The 22,556-nt window shown below is 45.4% G+C and overlaps 1 protein-coding gene across 1 annotated transcript in view; it reads left to right on the top strand.

Annotated features, from left to right (window-relative positions):
- Positions 1-22,556, top strand: part of DNAH9 (dynein axonemal heavy chain 9) — a 301,339-nt gene that overhangs the window by 111,648 nt on the left and 167,135 nt on the right. Inside the window, exons 28-31 of the mRNA XM_029211821.1 lie at positions 1,996-2,100; positions 10,421-10,578; positions 13,065-13,203; positions 15,812-16,099. Coding sequence (XP_029067654.1) covers positions 1,996-2,100; positions 10,421-10,578; positions 13,065-13,203; positions 15,812-16,099 — 690 coding nt within the window. The remainder of the gene's footprint in view (positions 1-1,995; positions 2,101-10,420; positions 10,579-13,064; positions 13,204-15,811; positions 16,100-22,556) is intronic.

Genomic DNA, 22,556 nt, shown 5'->3' with positions numbered 1-22,556 from the left:
ATGAATATAATACGAGCAATAACCACCTGCAGAATTTTTTGAGCACACAAACACAATGCCTAGAACTCATGTCACCTCCTCAGGGAGACTGTGACTTCTCAATCTGAAATAGCTACATGTCCATTACATCTCAATAAAACAATGAATAAATAAATAGCCACATTACCTTCATGTTAAGACTCCATTGGGACTTATCACTACTGATAGTTCAGTGTTCGTTTTCTGTTTTCCCCATTAGGATCCAAAACCCTGAGGATCGGGTCAATTCTCCCTTGTTCAGGGCTGAATCCTCATGACCTAGGACAACCCCTAGCACATAGCACAGACTCAGAGTAGATTTGTTGCATGAATAGAGAAATCACTTAATTCAAGGAGCTTAGTAAAAGGTGGGGTTGCTTCTTCCCTCTGTTTTCAAAGTCTGCCCCGCATCTAACCTAGCTTGTGTGATGTTAGACTGGGTCTCCTAAAATACTGATTTAATCATGTTTTTCTCTGCTCCAAACCTCCAAAGATCTCTTATAATAATTCAAGCCTTTTCAGAACCATGACCCTCTTTATTAAATCAACTTTCATGCCAAAATGACACCTTTATTTTTCTCTGTACATACCATGACTTTGCTCATCCTTTGTCCATAATCCTTCCTCCTCCTGGAAAGCCCTTATCCTTCTGCTATGCCTGCACAGATACTGTTATCTTATTAAGCCATGATTCCAATGTATGTTCTGAAGATACCATGTACTTCTGTGAGATATCAATACTCCAGACCTTCTGGTTCTGTTCTTGTTTTCCTTCCACTACGCTAATGTTTGCCAGAATGCGTTCTGAGAAAATCAGGGGTCACATGAGAAAAAAAAAAAATCCTAGCCATATAACAAAGTTGAACTAATTTAATTTTGCCTGACTTCTCAGGGCCCTTAAAATGCCCTTATACATTGTAAATTGACCAAAGTGGGTTATAGAAAGCAGTGTTTTCCAAACTTGATTTACCAGAGAGTCTTGTCTTCAAGGAGCATCTCCCAGCTTTGGCATTCCATGAAATAAACTTTGGAAAGTGCTGTTGTAGTACTATGTGAAATTCACTTCTTTGGCAAAACGGATCCATCTAGAGCACTTTGACCCACCCCTCTCTGAACTGCATAACATTTGTGATCTATATTATCCATTGGAACCACTGCTCATGTAGCAATTCACCTGTTTTATTTGTATCCCTTATCTCCACAACCTAACTAGAAGCTCTTAGAGGGACTGAGCCTCTCTGGGTCTAGCACGTGAGCTATGCATGGAGCAGATAGATAGTCAAAAACTGCCCACTGAGTAAATGAATGGACTTCTCGACTATTTGCATGTTCTGAGCACATCAGTGATGTTTCCTTGCCAATGGCCTTGAGTGTCTCCCAGCTGTCTCTCCCTTTATATGGCTCCATGGTTTACTAGTTCACACTGAATGGCCAGAGTGGTTTTCACTTTTAGGACAGATATACCATCTCCCATCTGAAATTATCCCCTTACTCTCACTTAAAAAGATTTACCTGTAGTTTATTTCCAAAAGAGGTTATCCCTTCCCACCCACATCTCCAGCTTCCCATCACTCTGGGAAACCTGGGTATTTTGCATGAATTCAAAGAGACAGACGTAAACTTTTTCATCAGCACATGCTGAAGGCTGAGTGGAAGGATTTTTGTCTGTATGGTGCACAAAATGTAATATTTTATTCGTTTCCTGGGATTTTGAAAGCTACAGAATCAATACAAGCCTGATGACATTTTAAAGGGATTTTGGTCGAAGTGTCTTGAAAAGGTTCTGTTTGATCCCATGACTTATGTTGGCACCCAAAGCCATCAAAATTTTAATTGTCCTTGAAATTTTAATACGAGTTTCTAACCAGTGGTCTTTAGGGAACTGGAAGTTCTACAATAAAGGGGATGGAAAATTATTTAGATGCGTAACAGTAAGCCCAGCAGATAGTAATTTAATCTTTGTACATTTTGTTGCAGTCTTGCGGCAACATCTACAAAGGCCTTGCTCAGACCGGTGCCTGGGGCTGTTTTGATGAGTTTAATCGAATCTCCGTGGAGGTCTTGTCAGTGGTGGCTGTGCAGGTATGGGGGCCAGAACTTGATGGGAGCGCTGTGGTCTTCGTGCCAAGCACTGAGGACTTGTACATCCTCTTGCTTTTACCCTCTCCTCATCCACTTGCCTCTACCCTTTCCCCTGTTGCATTTCCTGACCTTTCTTCCACCTGCTAAAATCAGGCCTGGGTGCAGGATATGGGTATTGTGCTGGTCCCTACCAAGATGGATCCATTTACTGGCCATGATTTTCCATTTCCTCCTCTGTAAAACAGGAAGAAAGAACATCCATGCACCTGCTTCATAGGGGTAGGAAAGGATCCAAAAAGATGGCAGAGCCCAGCTCCTTAGAAGAGGCACAGACTTGGGAAGTTGTCAGACCAGGACTTGAAATTCAGCTCATCCGTTTCCTTGCTGAGCATCCTAGCCAGGCGCCCCACCTCCCTCAGCCTCGCTCACCTAATTATGTACAAAGTGAGGGGGCAGCATGAGTGTTGTTGGATGAAGAAAATCAGTTTTTGGTTAGATTTCCCCTAAGCATGGCACTTGTCTTTCAGGTCATCCAGGAAGCGCTTACTAAACACCTACAGCGTAGTCAGTGCTGTGCTCAAGGCCAGTGTGAAGGGTCCCCAGTTGAATAGGACACTATTCCTAACTTCAAAAATCTTGAGTTCTTGAGACACTCTTCAATGTTCTAGATGTGATTTGATTTCTGTTATCTTGAAGCCAGGCCTTGAAAAGATGGAGAGGATTTAGATTTGGGTAAGGATCCCATAGACAGTGGGAGCAGCAGAAAGAGCGGGGGTAGAAAAAAGTGAACAAACCTTTGCTGAAAGTCTGCTTTGTACCAACTTGCTGATGCTTGTCTGCATTGTTTCTTGGTGAACCTCCTGAAAGTTGCAGAAATGTAGGTTCTTCTCTTGTTCCCAAGGGTGATACGGGGCCTTCCCTTTCCTTAGGGTTGTTTGATTCAGTAGGAGTAGGTAGAAGAAGTAAGTCACAGAGCTGCCTGAACACCCTCTCAGCTGAAAACCCTTGACTGGCTTGGTTCACAAGAGCTGATTGTGCCGTCACATTGGCAGCCTGACGTTGGCTACCACAGAAATGGGCAAATCCTACAGGGGCATTTTTTTTTCCTGGAGAGCTGGTTGTTACACGTTTACCAGCACACCTCTGCCTCGTGAGAATATGAGGCTGGTGTTGCCAGATCTTTTACATTTTAAGGAGAAGCTGAGAGTCCAGATTTTTATTAAAAATCTCTAGATTTCTAAAAGTTGGCAATTTATTTAATCAAAAACAAAACCTGAGCGGAACAAACAAAACACGTCCACTAACTGCATTCACCTGCAAGTAGTCACCTCACAACTTGGAACCAGGAATGATGCTTCTGTAAAGACTGTTTGAGTTTTGTGATATAAGATGTAGAGTAAAAGAAAATGAACCTTTCTTGAAGTACTAATTCTAGGCCTAGAACGGTTCTGAAAATCAAGAGAGAAGCATAAGCTTCTTGCCACAGTGTCTATTGGGATCGATAACCCATAATTATTTCTACCCATCTTTATGTCCACCTCTTTCATCTTTGCTTTTATGATTTTCTGCCCCCTTTCCTGGCTGCTTGCCACAGCTTCTGGAGAGCACTTCTTGTTCTCATCAGCTAGGCTGTGCTGCTGTTACTGCCTCACTTAAACCCAGGACCATTCATCATGAATAGTCACACCTGTGGTGTCCCGATGTAGCACCCAGTGCCTGGGGTTGCTGACGGGCTGTCTCCATGTGTCCCCACAAGGAGCCCAGGGGAAGAGCAAAAGGTGGGAGCCACAGCAAGGTCAGCAGAGACCTCTTCTTGGGCTCCAGAGGTATAAACAAGTTCCACATGGAATTCGGCTTTTAAAAGAAGCAGGTTCTTGTAGAGTGGAGTTAGCCAGACAAGGCAGGGGAGAAGTGGTTGTGTGTGTAAGCTCTGAAACCACACTGCCAGTGTTCAGTTCTGGTTCTGCCACTTTACTAGCTGTGTGACCTTGGGCAAGTCCATGTCTCAAGTTCCACATTTGTAAAGGGAGTTAATAATACTAATACCTACTAGATGCAGTTGTAGTAATTATTGAGTTAACATATGTAAAGCACTTAAAACAAAGCCGTACACATAGTAGGCACACAATAAATGTTAGTCTCTGTTATGATGGTGATGGTGATGGTGGTGGTCATGTTGATGGTGGTGGTGGTGACCACGATGATGATGATGGTGGGGGTGGGGGTGATGTTCATCATTACTATCATTATTACCTGAACCCTGCAGGAAATGGGCTGAAGAAAAGTAGAAGGCTGGAACACAGCACAGGGAAGAAGGGTCTACTCCCTGGTCTCAGCAGTCTCCCCTGCACTGTTCACTCCTTCTCAGCCGGCCAGGCTCTGGCTATCTTAACAAACTTAACAGTGTCCTAACCGATGAGGCAGTGCCCAACAGCCACTGTCCCCAGTGCATAGTAGACAGATGCTGTGGATTTGCCTTACAGTATTTTGAAATTGCCAAACACAAGGTCAGTGATGAGTTCAAGATTAATTCCCTTTTGCTTCTGGAATTAAATGAAATAAATTCAATCTGGAATTCCCTGATGCTTCCACACTCTCGTCTAGGAATACATCATAGGAAACATTCTCAAGAAAGTGGTCTGACAACAACCTGGGCAAAATCTGAGCTAGTACCATTTAAAATCATAGACCCATCCAAGGAGAAAATTGCACTAACTGTTCACGCTGCAATCCAGGCTGGCATATTGGTGCAGAAGCTGCACCAGCTGTGACAGTTCTACCCGCCTTACCCCTCCTCTCCTGCCTCTCCTCCTTTCCTCTCCTCACATGTCTGTGCCCCTCTTCCCAGTAACTTCTACAAAAGTGAGCATGCCTCAGTATTCTTGGAGGTGGAAATTTTCATGTCTCTGTCAGATTGGTCAAGCAGAATTGCATATCCAATTGGGAAAACTGTGGCAATTCCAAGAACAATTACTCTGTTATTTTTAAAACGTATAAGTTACTACATACTTTTTGGGGGAATTTTGCCACTACTATTGCAATCAGCTCCCTAGGCCTTGGGTTATCTGGGCCAGGGGACATGTGCCACTACTCTGTACCTCCAGCCCCTGGTCCCCCTCCACACTGCCTGGTCAGGCATCCCTGTCACTTTGTCCCTTCCACAGGTACGAGCCCTGGCAGTGGGCTGGGCTGGGGCAGCAAGTGGCTAGAAGCAGCAGAGCAGCCAGCAGGGACTCGGGAGCCCATCATAGCAGTGTTCCAAGTTCTCAAGGAACTGAACAAATGCTAGCCTCTCAGAGCCAAGGGAACTCCCATGTAACACCCTTTATATAGGGGTTTAAGGTCTAAGATAAAAACATAGAAATATTTTTTTAAATGTTCAAAGTGATGAGTGGTTTGTACCTCCTGAGGGCAGCAGACTGTAATCTGCCACTGCGGAGAGAAGCATGGAGTGGCCAGGCAGGCTTTTAATAATGCACGGCATTTGCGGGCAAAGGCTGGAGAAGAGAATGACCCCAGGGGACCACAGAATGAATGGGCCACTTCCCTAGAATGTAGGCGGGCAACGTAGAGGGGTGTGGAGAAAAAGCTGAGAGGAGGAGCATAGCCTAGGGCTAGCCGATGACCTCCTTAAAATTTATCACCTGCGGGTAAGATAGGATGACTTTGATTCTTCACCAGTGTGTCTGATGCAAGGCCCTACCTGGGTGGGAGGGTATAGGGGCAGAACCATCTGTGATCACCAACTTCCAGTCTTTGGAGGGAAAGATGTCATTCTTAAGATATCCAGTCAAGCCACTGTGGTCAGACAAGCACACATGGCTTGTGTAGATAGCAGGACTGATCATTTGATGTCAGAGCTGGGCTGCAATATAGAGAAGTAAGACCTACACATGCATCTAAAATATAAGGCAGGAAGGAAGTTCCATTCAAGAGGTGCAGTTAAAGCCTGTAGAAACTGAAAGAAAGTGAGCCCATCTAGTCAAGAGGCAGTGGAGGGTCATGAATTGGAATGGGGCATTGTGGTCCCGGGGCAAGGCCCCTCCTGAGAATGGACAGTGGAGGTTGCCGGGTCGGGTGGTGGCAGCTAGCCCCGTGCTGCTCCAGCGGCGGACCAGCAGCATCAGCATCCCCTGGGCACCTATTAGAAACGCAGACTCTCAAACCCACCACAGACCTGCTGTAACAGAATCTGCATTTTCACAAGACGCCCAGTGGGTCATAGGCACCATGAAGTTGGAGGCAAGCTGCCCTGGGTGCGGTATTCTCCACCCTAATTGCACGTTAGAATTGCCTGGCAATTCTGAAAAATAGCAGTGCACAAATGCACAGTCTCCACCCCAAAGATTTTGATTTCATTGGTCTGGGTCAGGACCTAGGCATCAAAGTTCAAAAAAAACCTTCCTGCATGGTTCTCATGTTCAGCAAACATTGAGAACCAGAGTTGAGAGGGAGACTGTGAAGTAAAGAGAAAATGCTTGAGGACCGTGGAGCTTGGGTTCACACCAAGACCCACAGGATCAAGCCTGGCTGGTCCAGGTGAGTGGGCTGCAGGGACATGTCCTCTCCATGGCAGGTGGGGCAGAAGGATCAGAGGACTCAGGCTCCTTGAGAGGTGGAGGGGGGTCAGTCTGCAGGTGTGAATGGAGACACCTGGGCAGAAGCAAGTACGAGTAGAAATCGAAGAACTGACTGGACTGCAGTGGTTCTTGGACTTCAGCATGCATCAGAATCACCCGGAGGGCTTATTAAAAGATGCTTTGTTGGACCACACCACCAGAATTTCTGACTTGGTCAGTCTGGGCTGGGGCCAAGAATGTGCATGCGAATTTGGTAGGACCCAGGGACACAGGTGTGGAATGGTGGACAAGTCACTTATATCTTCTTGGCCTCAGTTTCCTCATTGGTAAAATGTTTGGTCCAGATCATGGTTTTCTCAGCTTAGGCACTAAGGCTGTCTTGGGCCTGAAAATTCTTTGTTGCAAGGATCTGTCTTGTGCGTTTCAGGATGTTTAGCTACATCCCTGGCCTCTACCCACTAGATGCAAGCAGCAACCTCCCCCCTAGTTGCGACAACAAACATGTCTCCATATGTGGCCAAATGTCCCCTGGGGAGGGCAGGTGCAAAATCACCCCCAGTAGAGGACGCTGGTTTCTACATAGCTCTCCATTTTTGCTTGTTTTCTTAAGGGGTGGAGAAAGCACCTTTTTTATTTCATGGAAACCTATGTCTCTAAATTGTAACAAACATGATTATTTTCAGAGCAAAACAAATTTCTCTGAAATGGTATATATTAGATGAGGAGCTGTGTGTGGCTGGCAGTGTTCCTACTGGTAGAAGGCCTTGTGGGGAAGTGGCTAAAAGTATATGCTTTGGCCCCAGACTGCCCGATTTTAACGCAGGTTGCCCCACTTACCAACTGTTGGACATCTAGCAAGTTTCATTTTTCTTTTAACTTTTTATTTTGAATTTATTTTAGAATTGTAGGAAATCATAGAAAACCAATTACAGAAAAGTTGCAAAATAGTATAGAGTTCCCTCATGCCTCCCCTAACGCCTGCATCTTCCAGGACTGTAGCACAGTCTTCACTGCCTTCAGCCTCAGTTTCCCCATCTATGAAATGAGCATCCACCCGTCTCATACAGCTGTTGAAAGGACTGAATGGGTTAATTCATATAAAATTGTCAGAAGAGCCCTTGGTACATACTAAGTGCTCAGTAAATGGCAGTTATTATTCCGCTATTGTTCCCCGTGGCCAAAGTGATGAGTCTCTAGTGGGGAAACGGACCCCCACGAGTGAGGAGTGTACCTGGCACCTTAGACACAGTCCGTACCTACCTGTGGGTACACCTCCACTTGGCTGGGCTGCAGTTTAATCCGTATGATCCTGGTTCACCAGCTTCTACCCACCCCCCACCCCACCGCCTCCTGAAGGACCTCTGGACTTTACCAGGCCCCCTGGACCCTGGGCACTGTTACAGTCCAGTGGCTTGTTCTGTGGACCTCAGCTGCTTTTAAGGCAGCAAGGAAATGCCGGGCAGATGGCCTCCTGTCCTGCATGAGCCGGGCCATCAGAGGCTGCTCTCAGCAGTGAGGCTCCAACCTTAACTGCCTCCTCGAGTCTGTCCAACACTCTCCCTCAAGAGCCCCCGCGGAATTTTACACAAAAGCACAGATGCTGCAAGCCCTACAGTGCCTCACAGATTCTCACTGAGCGTGAGGTGTCTGGGCCTCGGGGTGCAGGAGAGAGTGCTGAGTCAGAGTGCGTGGCAGAAAAGGCCCCGGGCTCTGGCCTTAGCCCAAAGGTGTCAGAGCCATTTGCAAGTAGTAATGAAAGTCCCTTCCCTACTCCGCCACAAGGAGAGAGCTCTGTGTATTTTACAGGTGGCAGGACCGGGGCGGAAGGAGAGACCCCAGCCTTCCCCACTCGCAGGCCTCGCGGGGTGATGAGGGTGGCGAGAGGCCCCATGGCCCAGCAGTGCTACGAGTGCCACGGGAACCAGCAGAGCCCAAGCTGTTTGGCCAGCGTGCTGGGTGCTGGAGGCTGCCTCTGCCAGGACGCACTGACATGCTGTGCGTGGAAAAGACGTTTCAGCCTCCAGCTAACTGCTGTGAGCTCAGACGCGTTCTGTCATCAGAGCTTCACTTGGGAAAGCAGCGGAATCCCAGCTGTGGACCCGCCGGGCGCTCTGGCAGATACCGCCCTTCCGGGCACTGGAGAGAGCCTCGCCTGCGGTGGATGGCCCAGCGGCCTTCAGGCTCTCTTCCTCTCTCTCTCCTTCTCTCTCTCTCTGTCTGGCTGTGTGGCTGTCTCTCTGGTCCAGCTGTCTCTCTGTTTCTGTCTCTCTCTTTATAAGTGTTCCAGCTTTAATTCTCTCTGTCTCTGTCTGTCTCTCTCTTTCTTTTGTTTATGGTCCAGCTCTCTCTCTCTCCCTCCCTCTCCTTCTCTGTATCTCTGTCTCTCTCTGTCTCTATCTCTCTCTGATACGTGGTCCAGCTGTCTCTCTGTCTCTCTCTTGTTTAAGATCCAACTGTTCCTCTCTCCTTCTCTCTTACATACACTCCAGCTGTTTTTCTCTGTGCTTCTCTCTCTCTCTCTCTCTCTGTCTTTCTGTCTCTGTCTCTGTCCCTCTCACTCACACACACACACACGCACACACACATATCCCTGCAGCCCAACTCCACGGAACCCCTGACTATTCTAAACACCCTGATCACAGCTGATATGCATGGAGCCTCATTCAGACCTTTGCCCCGGCCCCAGCTTCCCAGCTTTGCTCTCAAGAGCCCTGAGAGGCTAGAAATACTCAGAGACATTCCAGGCCTGGCTGGACAAGTGAGCCCCTTTTGTCTTCCCTTCTTCTTTTGCTGATCATTATCACACACGCTTTTCTAAAGCACCAGATGTTCATTTCTGTCTCTTCTTCCACTGCTATAAGTATGATCTAGAATCTAGATCTAACTAGGTCCACCTTCAGCTTATTAAATCCCCTCCGGCTCCAGACCATGTTTAAGGAAAAGTCTAATCTCTTTAGAAAGGCACGCATAGCCCCTGGGAATCTGGCCCACCCTCCCTTTGCTTTGTCCCCCGCTCCTCACCATACCCTCCATCCCTATGGGAGTCGCCTGTGTTTTCCAGGTTCGTTCCAGAGATGTAGACGGAGGGGTAGCCGAGAGGGTTAGATCCAGATGAGGACACACTGCAGTGATGGCGGCGGTCACATCAAGAGTGCCCATGTTAGCTGCTACTTTTGAGGGTTTTCTGTGTGCTAAACTCCTTGCGGACTTTATTTCATTTACTCCTAGAACAAGCCTAGGGGGTAGGTCCTAGCGTTCTCTCCACCATGTAGCAGCTAAGAGCCCAGGCTCCAGAATCCACATGCCTGGATTCAGATGCAGACGCCAGCACTTAGCAGCTGTGTAGGGCTCAGCAAACTACTCTACCTCTTGGGATGATGGTACTAAAGAGCCCGCGCTCAGAGCATCCTGGTGAGGATCACATAACATAATACAGAACAATGCTCAAGACAGCGGTCAGTGTGGACAGGACTGGCAGTCAGGGTTGTTTGCTGTTCACCCCCAACCTCTTAGGCACCATGTAATAAGCGTGGATATGGGGATACGGGTGGCCAGATTTCTTTTGGACATGCACCCAGTGCCCATCGGTAAAGAGCCCAGGGCTCAGTCACCAGTCCTGTCCTTCCATGAAGGGGGGCCCAGAGCAAGTGTTTGTGTTGTGTGACCACAGCGTCCCAGCCTTAGCTACCGCTCCGCCGCTGGTACGCAGAGGGAGCATTTTCCGATGACTTGTTCACCAGGTAAAAAGCATTCAAGATGCAATTCGAGATAAGAAGCAGCGGTTCAACTTCCTTGGAGAGGAGATTAGCCTGAACCCTTCTGTGGGCATCTTCATCACCATGAACCCAGGCTACGCCGGCCGCACGGAGCTGCCAGAAAACCTCAAGGCTCTGTTCAGGTGAGTGTCTGCTCTGCCCCGTGCAAGGGCCCCAGAGAGAAGCTTCTTTTATTTTTTCCACTGAAAATGTATGACATATACATTAAAAGAAATGTGGAACGTATACAAAGGTAGATTTTACAAAACCACGTTTAATGCCATCACCAGTAAAATTATTTTTTGCTTAATTGTGTTCTTTTCTTTACAGGCATATAAAGTCATGCATTTGTAGTCTACGTGTGTGGTCTACACACAGTTTTGTATTTTCATTTCATAGTCTATCATAATCCTATCATAAATGGTTTCTTCTTCTGTTAGATATTCTTAAGAAATCTCATTTCATGACTGCATTTTATTCTATCAAATGCATGGTTCACAATGTAGTTAACTAGTCCACAGTAGTTAAATGTAACAGTTAAAATAAATTTATTCATCATGGTATAATATACATAAGTATTTTTTTTTGTATGCATGATTATTTTCTTTGGCTAGCTTCCCAGGAATGGAATCACTGAATTAACAGGGAGGAACTTTTTTAAGGCTCTTGATACACATTACTGAATTGCTTTCTACAAAGAGCTGTGCTGAATGACCGTCTCACAGGTGACACATGATAGCACCTCTTTTATTTTACCTTTGCCACCAGTGGATATTGCCACGCTTTTAAATCTTCTTTATTGAGATAAGAAAACACAAAAGCATTTCCTAGCAGGGGCTGGAGTCTTCATTCTTTTTTCAGAAAAGAGAAGTCAGCCCAACAAAGAGAAAGCTGAAAGATCCTTCATGGCTTCTGATTGTCTACTGAACTGGTACCTGAGAGGGAGGCTGTGAGAGCGAAAACAAAGCTGTCTGTCTCGTCTTTGGACTGACACCCAGCGCTCTCTGTTGCAGACACAGAGGCCCAGGAGGCCACTGGAAAGCTCCCTGTGTCCTTCAGTCCCTCACTTTCACTGCTCCAGGGGTGGGGCGGTACCTCCTCCTTCAGGCAGGTCCCCACCTTAACCAAGAATGCCAGCAGGCTGTGGGAACTGGTGCCACAGAGTACTATACTGATCACTATTTGCTTATGCAAAGTATTTATTAGGTAAACTGTGTGCTATGAACAATACTGGACAGGGGTTATCACCCTGATAAGAATTATTCCTCACATTTTTTCCCCTGAATTTAAAGGGAACATATACCCATAGAAGAAAATTTGGGGGAAAAACAGAAAAGTACTTGTAAAAATAATAAGTACAAACATCTACTTTCACATTTAACTCTCACAAAAACCCTATGAGGTAGATACTATTAGGACCCCCCTTTGAACTGTGAGAAAACAGATTCAGCAGATTTCCGAGGGTGGTAACCATAGTTACTAAGGTTAGCTAGTAACCCAATTAGTAAGCAGCAGAACTAGAGTTTGAACCTAGGCAGTCTGATTCCAGACTCTGCTCTGCCCACCCCAGTCCTATGATCCAGAGAAAGTCAGTGTGACCCCTTGCCACCTGCCTTCCAGTATTGTGGGGGCAGAGTATTTCTTTTCCAAACTTGGGATCAGACTCTATAGAGTTTAGTACCCTGCCTTCATTAATTAATGTTTTCCTGTGTCATTAAATAGTTTTTCTTCTACAGCATTATTTTTCACAGCTGCATTGCACTCTGTTGTACGGATGCATATTTAACCTTATTTTAGGTTACAAATTAATTTTGAGAATCTAAGTATTTGCTTGCTCCTTTGAATTTGAATCTAATTTAATATAATATAAGGGGAAAATGTACTTGAATGATATGTTTTTGAAAATTTTATATCAGTGTAGGGAAAATGCAATTAAAGAAACGTAACAACTTTAGTCTCCTATCACATACCTAATGAATTAATTTTAAAATTAACTAATTTTAAAATAAAATGTTTCTAGACCTAGAGGGGAAAAAAATCACAATAAATCCTTATATATAGACAAAAATCCCCTTCTATATTCTCATATTTGCCATTTTGTGGCAAAGTGGGGTTCATAGGTGCCTACTTCAGACCTCAGAATTACGTACTGACATTTGTATGCAAATAAGCATAGAATAAGTTTGATCATCTAGACTTGGAGGAGACAAGTTTTGAGGAGGAGAAATAGATTCTCATTTTCTTGCAGATAACAAGAGAGACTCTATTCCTCAACCTTAGCCCCTGATCTATGATAGAAGATCACTAATTGGTAATCTTCTAATTACTGAGGCTTTACTAATCTGTGCCTTGTATAAGGCACACTGGACCCAAGTTACAAGACTTGCATTGTAGCCCCACCTCTGTCCCCATCTGCTCACATCATCCATCACCTTGAGCAAGAGAGTTTACTCCCTTTATCCTTACTAACTCATCTTAACATTGAAAGTCTTCAGTGAAATAATTGCTAAGGTCTCAGTTTTCACACTCACACATGCCTCCGTCCGTGATCTCAGCCAGTGTCTCTTGTCTTACAAGCTCCCCTCCACTGTGGTTGGGACTGTCTCAGCCCTCTGTCTCCCTTACACAGGCCTTGCGCGATGGTCGTTCCAGACTTTGAGTTGATCTGTGAAATCATGCTTGTGGCAGAAGGATTCATTGAAGCACGGTTACTAGCCAGGAAGTTCATCACCCTTTACAAGTTGTGCAAAGAGCTTCTCTCTAAACAGGTACAATCCCTGGTTAGACCAGGCGACCAGTTGCATGTGATTGTCCCAGCTCTGGACGGGTTCTGGAGCCAGTGTGTTAGGGAAACATTAGAACCTTCTCATAGAGAGTCACTGTGCCCATAAGCATATTACACGCTCTAGAAACATCTATAATAAAGATTCATGTTCATTTTCTTAGCCCAGCATTAAAAAAAACAACGATTTGGGCACAGAACTCCCTTTTTAGTAGAATACTTAGCAGCACCTCATAGATCACCAGTGTCCCATGAGAAACATTGCAGTGGCGAATGAAAGCCCTTGGAGGGAGTGGTCTGTACCTGAAGGAATGAGAGATGGGAGGAAGGTGGGGGAGAGAGAGTCAGGCATTAAGCAGCACCGCGCTGCTCATTGCTGCTGCTCCTTAAGTGTGGCTTCTGCCCAGGGCCGGCCCCCTTCCAGAAGAGACCTTAACATGACCCAGAGCCTCCAAGGTTTATGCCTTAGATGGAGAATTTCTTGGTGTCACGGACAGCCAATCAAGCTTCCTGGGCGTTCCCAATGAGTTTCTCTTTCCTTTCAGGTGTTTACTTGGATCACCTTTGCTGCCACAAAGTGAGCTCTCTCAGTCCTGTGAAACCTGTCCAAAATGGATTTAGGAAAAAAAAAAAAAAAAAAGAAGCCACCTCCCCTGTTTTCTCAACACTTCCCAGGCCCTGGCTCACTGCATCCTCTCTGTCGGTTCTCAGCCACCAGTGGCTTCAGCCCAGTGACTCACGTTCCCGTCTCGATCCCAGACTTCTCTGTTGAACTCAAAGCCTGTATATCAGTGGTCTATGCCACAGGTCCCCTGGTTGTCTAAAATGCACCTCCAGCTCAGTATCTAAAGCCAGAGGTCCTGCCAGCTCCACCGCAGGCCCACTGCTGCATTCAGGGCTTCAGGAGAACAATCGCTTACTCACTTGCTGATTCTGGAAGCCTGGAGTTATCCTTGACACCTTCCTCTTCCTCAGCCCCACATTTAATCATGAATGAATGGCTGTTCTTTCTACCCTGTGGATATTTCTCAAATACTTCTTTCTTTCTACCACTTTTGTTGCAAGCACCCATGTCTCTTGCTTGGAAGTTCCTCTCTGCTAGTTTCTCTACCTCTACTCTAGTCCTTCATGTCTATTCTTTAGCCACCAGCTGGAGGGGTCATTTAAAAATGGTACTCATTGTACTTAGGATAAAGACCAGCGTCCTTATCACTGTCTGCAAAAGACCACGTGCGGCCCTGTCTCCTGCCTCTTCCGAGGCGCCAGGTCACAGCCCTCCCCGGGGTGTGCTCCTGCACCTGCGCTGCTCTTTCAGTTCAGTGTATGATGAAGGCGAAGGACACGGTGGCTGCGCCTGGGCTAAGGATCAGACTTCCCTGAAGAAACAATATCAAGGAAGGCCTGAGGGGACTTCCCTGGTGGCACAGTGGTTAAGAATCTGCCTGCCAATACAGGGGACACGGGTTCAAGCCCTGGTCCGAGAAGATCCCACATGCCATGAAGCAGCTAAGCCTGTGCACCACAACTGCTGAGCCTGCACTCTAGAGCCCGTGAGCCTCAACTACTGAGCCTGTGCTCTAGAGCCCCAGAGCCACAACTACTGAGCCCGCGTGCCACAACTACTGAAGCCTGTGCGCCTAGAGCCCGTGCCCTGCAACAAGAGAAGCCACCACAATTAGAAGCCCGCGCACTGCCATGAAGAGTAGCCCCTGCTCGCCGCAACTAGAGAAAGCCCGAGTGCAGCAACGAAGACCCAACACAGCCAAAAATAAATAAATAAATAAATAAAAAGTTGAAAGAAAAGGAAGACCTGGGATCCAGTCAAGCCCAGATGAGGAGGAAGTGCAGTCAAGGCCGGAAGGAACGGGTTGTCCCCAGCCTCAGGAGTGGGGTCCTGAGTCAGTTTTATGTTTCTGCGTTCCTTGCACACTGAATTGTCCTCTGTAGCAAGCATCACAGCTCTAATTAAATAACAACCTGCTGTGAAGCAAGTAGCAGAGCTGGGACTTGAACGGAGGTCTGTCTGAGCTCAGAGTCTGTGCTCTGGACCGCACGCTCCACCCCTTCCTCACCACTCCACTCCCAGCCCTGGTGTCAGCAGTGTGCTCCACCATCCCACGAGCCTACACTCAGAACCTGTGACCTCTGGGTGCCTCCTTTGACAAAAATTTTAAGGAACTTTTTTTTTTCTCCTTTTCTCAGAGTTTGAAGGCCTCTTTGAGGCAAGTACGCTCACCTTCGGCCACCTCTGAGAACTAACACATCTCCCTCCTTGACAACCCTTCCACCCTCTGAATGTTCAAGGAGTAGCCAGATAGGTTTGGAAGCGGTCTGTTTAACCTCCCTGACCCCCAGCCCCCCATATGCTCTGTGTCTGCTCTGTCATCATAACAGCCAGAAAAGTGACTAATGTCAGACCAGGAACTAGGATCCTGGATCATGATCTACTATGTCGTTAATCTTTTCCTTTGCCTCTGCCTTGGCCTCAAAAGTGACCTAGTACTGGTGTGCTATCTAATCCTGGGGACACTAGCCCGAGCCCGTGGGGTTGTGCATCCCAGCAGCTCTCGTCTAACCCTGCTGCCTTCCCGCAGGATCACTATGACTGGGGCCTGAGGGCCATCAAGTCTGTGCTGGTGGTGGCGGGATCCCTGAAGCGAGGAGATCCTGACCGGCCCGAGGACCAGGTCCTGATGCGCTCCCTGCGAGACTTCAACATCCCCAAGATTGTGACAGACGACATACCCGTGTTCATGGGCCTGATCGGGGACCTGTTTCCTGCCCTGAATGTCCCTCGGAGGAGAGACCTCAACTTCGAAGCTTTGGTTAGGAAGGCTGTGGTGGAGCTGAAGCTGCAGGCTGAGGACAACTTTGTGCTCAAGGTACAGGGTTTTCCCTCCCAACATTTTTTTGTCTCTTAATTCTTTTCTTGGACAGTGGATTATACTTCATCCTTAATCCAAAGTGTAGCTTTAGAGGTACAGATACTTATCGACTTTGCAATAACTCAGTTCATCTCAGTAGCTCTTTATTGGCACATCCACAGTGTGGAATGTGCGGTGAGGAATGCAAAAGAAGGACAAAGCCCCTACCGTCAGGGGGTTCACATTCTCATGGGAGGAATGAGACACAGGCTTTGCTATAGCACGTGTTCCTTTCATGTGAATTACTTCATGCACCACTATACAGGAATGACAGTCAGGTAAAGTGGAAGCTGTGTTGGTTCTTATGCATTTTTCTGATCTTGAAAATGCTTTGAAGTGATCAGGGACAGGCTTTACACAATTAAAGAAAAACCTGAGGGTGGTAGATAGAATAATTCCTCCCCCTACCCCACCAAAGATGTCCACAACCTAATCCCCAGAATTTGTGAACGTGTTACATTACGTGGCAAGGGGGGATTAAGGTCACAGAGGGCGTTAAGGTTGCTGATCAGCTGACCAGGCTGTGGGGAGATGATCCGGGTTTATCCAGGTGGCCCAGTATAATCACGACGGTCTTTCTAAGTGAAAGAGGGAGACAGAGAGTGTCAGTGACCCCACGGAGGAAGACTCAACCAGCCACTGCTGGTTTTGAGGGTGGAGGACGGGGCCATGAGCCAGGGAGTGTGGGCAGCCCCTAGATGCTAGAAAAGGCAAGAGAACCAACCCCCACCAACACACACACACACAGCTTTCAGAAGGAATCAGCCCTCAACACCTTGATTTGAGCACAGTTAAGACTTCTGACAACCCAAACTGTAAGCTAATAAATTTCTGTCATTTTAAGACATTAAGTCTGCAGTAATTTGTTACAGCCATAGAAAATGAATACATTTAGCAATAGACATAGACTTTAAGAAAGAAAACCTGAAACTTTAGTGCAAGTATAGCTAGTCTCATGGCTGTAGGAACCACGGAGGTTCGTGCTGTTTTCTGGGGAGGCTTAGGGTGGGTGAAGTCACTTCCTCATGTATTAAAACAGTGGATTAGTGAAGAAGGCTCCATCTACATCCGATCTTTAGTTCTTTATTAGAAATCCATACACCCATGATCTACCTCTTGAAAAAAGAAGCACAGGCCCCCAGATTTAAGGTTTCAGAGGATAAACGGACATGAGGTAGGTTGCAAATGCTCTCTAGTGACTTCACTGTGCTAGTGTTTTTATTGGGATTAGGATGCATTGTTGAGCTTTGAGGGCTTTGGATACAACATTCTGTACATTTTGAGTGGTCTGCGCAATCTTGTTTTTCCATGAGTCTGTTTGCAGAAGGTAACATTTTTAGGATGTATCGATGTTGTTACAGTAGAAGTGCCTGCACACAAATAACTAAACCTGGAGGGAGGATGTGACAGGTGCCACAAGAGAGGGTCCTGGAATACAGGGATAAGGGCAGAATTTTTTTTTCCTGTACTGTTACCTCTCCAGGATATGCCACCAAGCTGCTTCACAGGAGAGAAAGTGCTCCCCCTTGAGGAACTTACAGACTGGGTGCTGGTTCCTTCTCCACTCCAGGTGGGGTTTCTAGCACACAGTACTTGCATTGGTTGAGATTAAGCTCTGGCTACAGATAAACAGAACTGGTGTCTGCTTTCATTTCTGAGATTACATTTTACAGGAGAGAGCAAAGCATCACCTGGTCCTTTGCAGCTGTGATTGGTTTTGCCCGTGGAGCAATCCCCACTCCCAACCTCTCTCCTCTTAAGTTTGGTAGATAGACTTTTTAAAGGTAGAGATGGGCAGGAAGGCCTCCCAGATAGAGGGAAGAGGGTCAGCCGAGGGTAGACGGGGAGACATAGAGATTGTACAAGCCACAGCAAGAAGTCCAGTGTGGCTAGAGAAAAAGGTATTGGGGTGGGGGAGGGGGAGGGAGCAATAGGACCTGAGAGATAATAGGTGGCCGTGTTATAGAGGGCTTTGGATGCCAGATGAGGGGTTTCCTCTGAAAGGCTCTGATCCTGAGGGGCACCCTCACCCCAGAGATGAGTTAATCCGATGAGGCTCCTAGGATGCAGGCACTGAGGCTGACATCTTAGAATCAGGACAGTCCACATCTTCCCAGCCTCTCTGAGAGTCTGCTAAGGCAAACGACCCTCCTTCCCCATTTTCTGCACTTTTTTCTGCTCAGAATCTCACTCTTTCTATTTATTTGTCAGTTGCCCCACATTGTTTCCTTCTTTTTCTTCCCTTCTTTTCATAACCACTTTCTGCTCCTCTGATAAGACAGATGCCATCTACTAAAGGTTCTTGCAGTAGATGATGTTTTCTACTGACTTTTCATTTACACTGTCCACTTGAACTGTTTTCTTTGAAATATAGTTGATTTACAATATTGTCTAATCTCTGCTGTATAGCACAGCACACTTGAACTTTTTAAAGTTACTTCATCAAAAACCTCTAGGGAAGCTCTGGTTTGAGAAGGCATCCTGCAATCTTTTAAAAGTGATAATATAACTTAAAAAAAAAAAGGAATAAGCCCATAGAAGTGTGAAAACTGGGAAGGGGATATAAGAATAGATTTCTGGAAAGATGGGAAGAGGATGAAAGCAGGTTGACAGATCAAACAGAGCAGGGGGGCTGCAGGCTCAAATATGCTTAGAAAGGGCTTCAGGGGAAGAGGAGCCAGGAGGCGGCCAGTCTGCCAAGCAGAACCCTGGAGAAGCTCAGGGCTTGGACTAGGCAGTGAAGGAGGGCAGGAGTGGGGAAGAGGACTGAGAACACGGGGACGGGGGGCGCCTTAAGCCGGTGGGGGAGGGCATTAAGTCTGTTTACCCAATCATTGTACCACTTAGCTCTCCACACTCTCCCCCAGCTCTGCCTTCTAGGCCCAGGTTCCCAAGAATGCGGACCATGCACAGCCAAGCATGTAACTGCAGCCGAAAAGAAAGGTCTAAGGGAATTTAATAAACTCTTTAGGAGGGAAACTATGACTGCTCTAAGAGTTTGAAGCCCATACATTCTGTTTGGGCTCCTCGGCCTGAAGGCCAGCACCTGCTCACTCACCCACAAGTAGAAGAATAAAGACAAAGGCCAAGATCTGACTGGGAGCACAGACCTCCCTCTCAGTCCTCCCTGCCTGGAAGGAGACCCGCATATCAAGCCGCAGACAGCACCCACCCCAGCCTCCTAGAAAACACAGTGCAGCTCTCCGTTTAAACCTGAGGCTCACCAGATACTGGAGGCAATCAACAACACAACAGACAGACAGACCGACAGACACCCACACAAACGCACATACACACGCAGCAACTGACTCCAGGGGAAGTTAGGAAGAGAACGTTTTAAAGCCCTAATTAGTATCCTTAACGAAAATAAAGAAAGCGAGATCCATAAAACAAGAATGAGATGCTATCAAAAAATTAAAAGAACTATTGGAGAATTGCAAAGAGCTCTTTGAAATGTAAAATTGAATCACTGATAACACACACAATTCAATGCGAGGATTGGAAGGTAAAGCCAAGGAAATCTCCCAGGATGAAACTATATATATATGTGCGTGTGTGTGTGTATAACAAAGTATAATACATATAATACACACACAAAGAGAGATAGATAGTGTGAGAGTCAAGGTGACACAGAGGATTATCTAGGTTACGTAACGTGTTGCCAATGGGAATTCTAGAAAGAGAGCACTTGAAGAACTGGACAAACGTGTGTCCAGATTACATGGGCTCAGTCAGTACTGAACAGAGTGGATTTCAATGGACTTATACCAAGACGCGTCATAATGGAATTTCAGAAGTCAAGGGTCACCAGAAAAAGATAAAAGTTTCCTGGCTGGGTGACGGATTGAGAAGGTGGTACAGGTGACCCAGGAAGGAATGAAATTCAGGATGACATCAGAACCTCTCATCAGCAATATCAGATAGTAGAGGACAAGGAAACCATTCCCTCAAAGTTCTGAGGGGAAATGATCTCAAAACTAATTACGTACCAAATTATCATTCAGGATATTTTCAGAGAGTTACAAATTTTACTATGTATGCATCCTATTTGATTAAGTTACTTGAGGACATACTATAGCAAAACCAGGATGAACAACAAGAAAAATATCATGGGATTCAAAAATTTCAGAATCAAATAAAGGAAGTCCTTGAATTATAGCTGTTAGCAGGCCTAGAAAGCAATCAATCCAAATCGAGTCAGGAAGTCCATGGTCTCTAAGGAAAAGGACCTGAAAAGTAGATATATTCAAAGGAAGAATAGATAAACAAGATGAAATGTCTCATGTGTTTTATTGAAATTCTCGGTTATGAGAACTAAGGCATATGTCTGTCTTAACAAAGAAAAAAAATTAAAAACACTAAGAGAAAAAGGATTTTTTTAAAGTAAGTGTGAACCTGATATTGATCAATATATAGAGTGTAAGAAAAGAGTACCTATTTGACCTTGAACTGATGTTCAGAACATCCTCTGTCAAGTCATGACATGAGGCCCACAGAGAACGTGATGTATTCCAGGCAACTGCTTCCTTCTGTAGTGAAAAATATCTACAATTGTAAAAATCTAAGCCGCTATTTGTCTTCAACTCTTAGAATCATGGAAAATAGAGAAGGTCTAAACCTAAGTATGAAACAGAATGTAAATATTATCAAACATGGCAATGTAAGAGTATAATGTGTCTGGCAGAAGATAGGAGACGGAAACGAGAAGAAAAGGTAAAAGGAAGGATAGAGATACATATATATTTACCTTACAAAAGATACTGTCAAAAGTTGATGGATTAATCACAGTCAAAGTAGAAGTAACCCACTCATCAGTTGATAAATGGACAAACAAAATGTGGTATACCTACGCAATGGAATTTCATTCAGCTGTAAGGAGGAATGAAGTACTGGTACATGCTACAGCATAGATGAGCCTTGAAAACACTGTAAGTGAAAGAGGTGATTTCACTTTCTGAAATGCCCAGAATAGTCAAATTTATAGAGGCAGAATGTGTATCAGGGGCTGCACAGGGATGAATTAGGGGTAGGGATGGGGAGTGACTACTGATGGGTCTGGTTTTTCCTTTTGGGTTGATGAAAATGTTCTAAAATTGGATAGTGGTGATGGTTGTATAATCCTGTGACTATGCCAAAAGCCCCTGGAAAAAGGTGAATTTTATGGTATGTGAATTATGTCTCAATACAGCCGTTGAACAAAAAGAAGTTGATGGAACTAGAAAGCAATTTTAAGTCTTTCTGATATCAGGGAATCAGTCAGTAGTAGTTCACGGAAAAAAAACAACAACAACCTAGGTTTATAATACAGTCTCCATTCAGTAGCCAGAACACCATCCACTGCCACCACCTCTCCTGTTCTCCGCCCCCCCCCCCCCACCCCGCCCTCCTCCATTTTAATGCAATACCCTCAGGTCAGTTTCATGCTTAAAATCTTCCAAATGCTGTCTGTTGTACTCAGAATAAAATTCCAAGTATCAATTTCTGCATATCTGCCCCCTGCTTACCTCTCTTACCTCATCTTATACTGCTCCCTCTTCCTTTTTTAATTTTTTTAATTTTTTATTTTTCTGTTCTCTGAGCCCTCCAAGCTTGCTGCTGAACTTAAGGCTTTTGCACTCACTGTCACTCTACCTGGAATGCTCTACTACTGGTCTTCGCATGGCTGACTCTTTTTCATTCATATGTTAGCTTAGATGTCAGCTCCTCAGAGACCCTTCCTGATCACTTCCCTCAGTTTTATCTGGGAAGATCCTGCACTGAGTCCCTGAAAGCTGAAAACAAGAGCCAGGATTGAGAATCTCCTTTGGGTGATTTTGGGGTTTGAATCAGAGGAACAGCAATAGCTTGGGATGGAGGAGAAAAAGATATTGATGCTATGGAAAGCAAAACTCAGGATCCCAATAAATTATCCTTCCACAATGGAAGCTAACTGTCTTTTTCCCCAAAGAGCCATTTATCAGCTACCTTTATATTACTCTCTTCATATAAGTGGTACCACTCTCCTAATTCCCTTGTTGTACCATTCTAGAATTCTTTTTAACACTCCTATCAATTAAATTTTTTAAAATATAGGAGTCATTTTAAATTAATTTGCTTTACTTTTTTTTATTTTATTGAAGTATAGTTGATTTACAATGTCGTGTTAGTTTCAGGTGTACAGCACAGTGATTCAGATACATATATCTGAATATATATATATACTTTCTCAGATTCTTTTCCCTTATAAGTGGTTATAAAATACTGAGTTTAGTTCCCTGTGCTATACAGTAGATCCTTGTTGGTTATCTGTTTTATATATAGTAGTGTAATTTTTTTAATGTAGAATAAATAAAATGTTTGGGAAAAAAACTTTCTGTTGTCCCACAGAAATGTCCTGTCAACATTTTAGCACATTTCCTCTTCAGTTCACTTTCCT

The sequence above is a fragment of the Monodon monoceros genome, unplaced genomic scaffold (genome assembly GCF_005190385.1).
Source record: "Monodon monoceros isolate NGI ecotype Baffin Bay Population unplaced genomic scaffold, NGI_Narwhal_1 Super_Scaffold_9, whole genome shotgun sequence".
Lineage (NCBI taxonomy): Eukaryota > Metazoa > Chordata > Mammalia > Artiodactyla > Monodontidae > Monodon > Monodon monoceros.
This window is presented reverse-complemented; position numbering and strand designations above follow the sequence as displayed.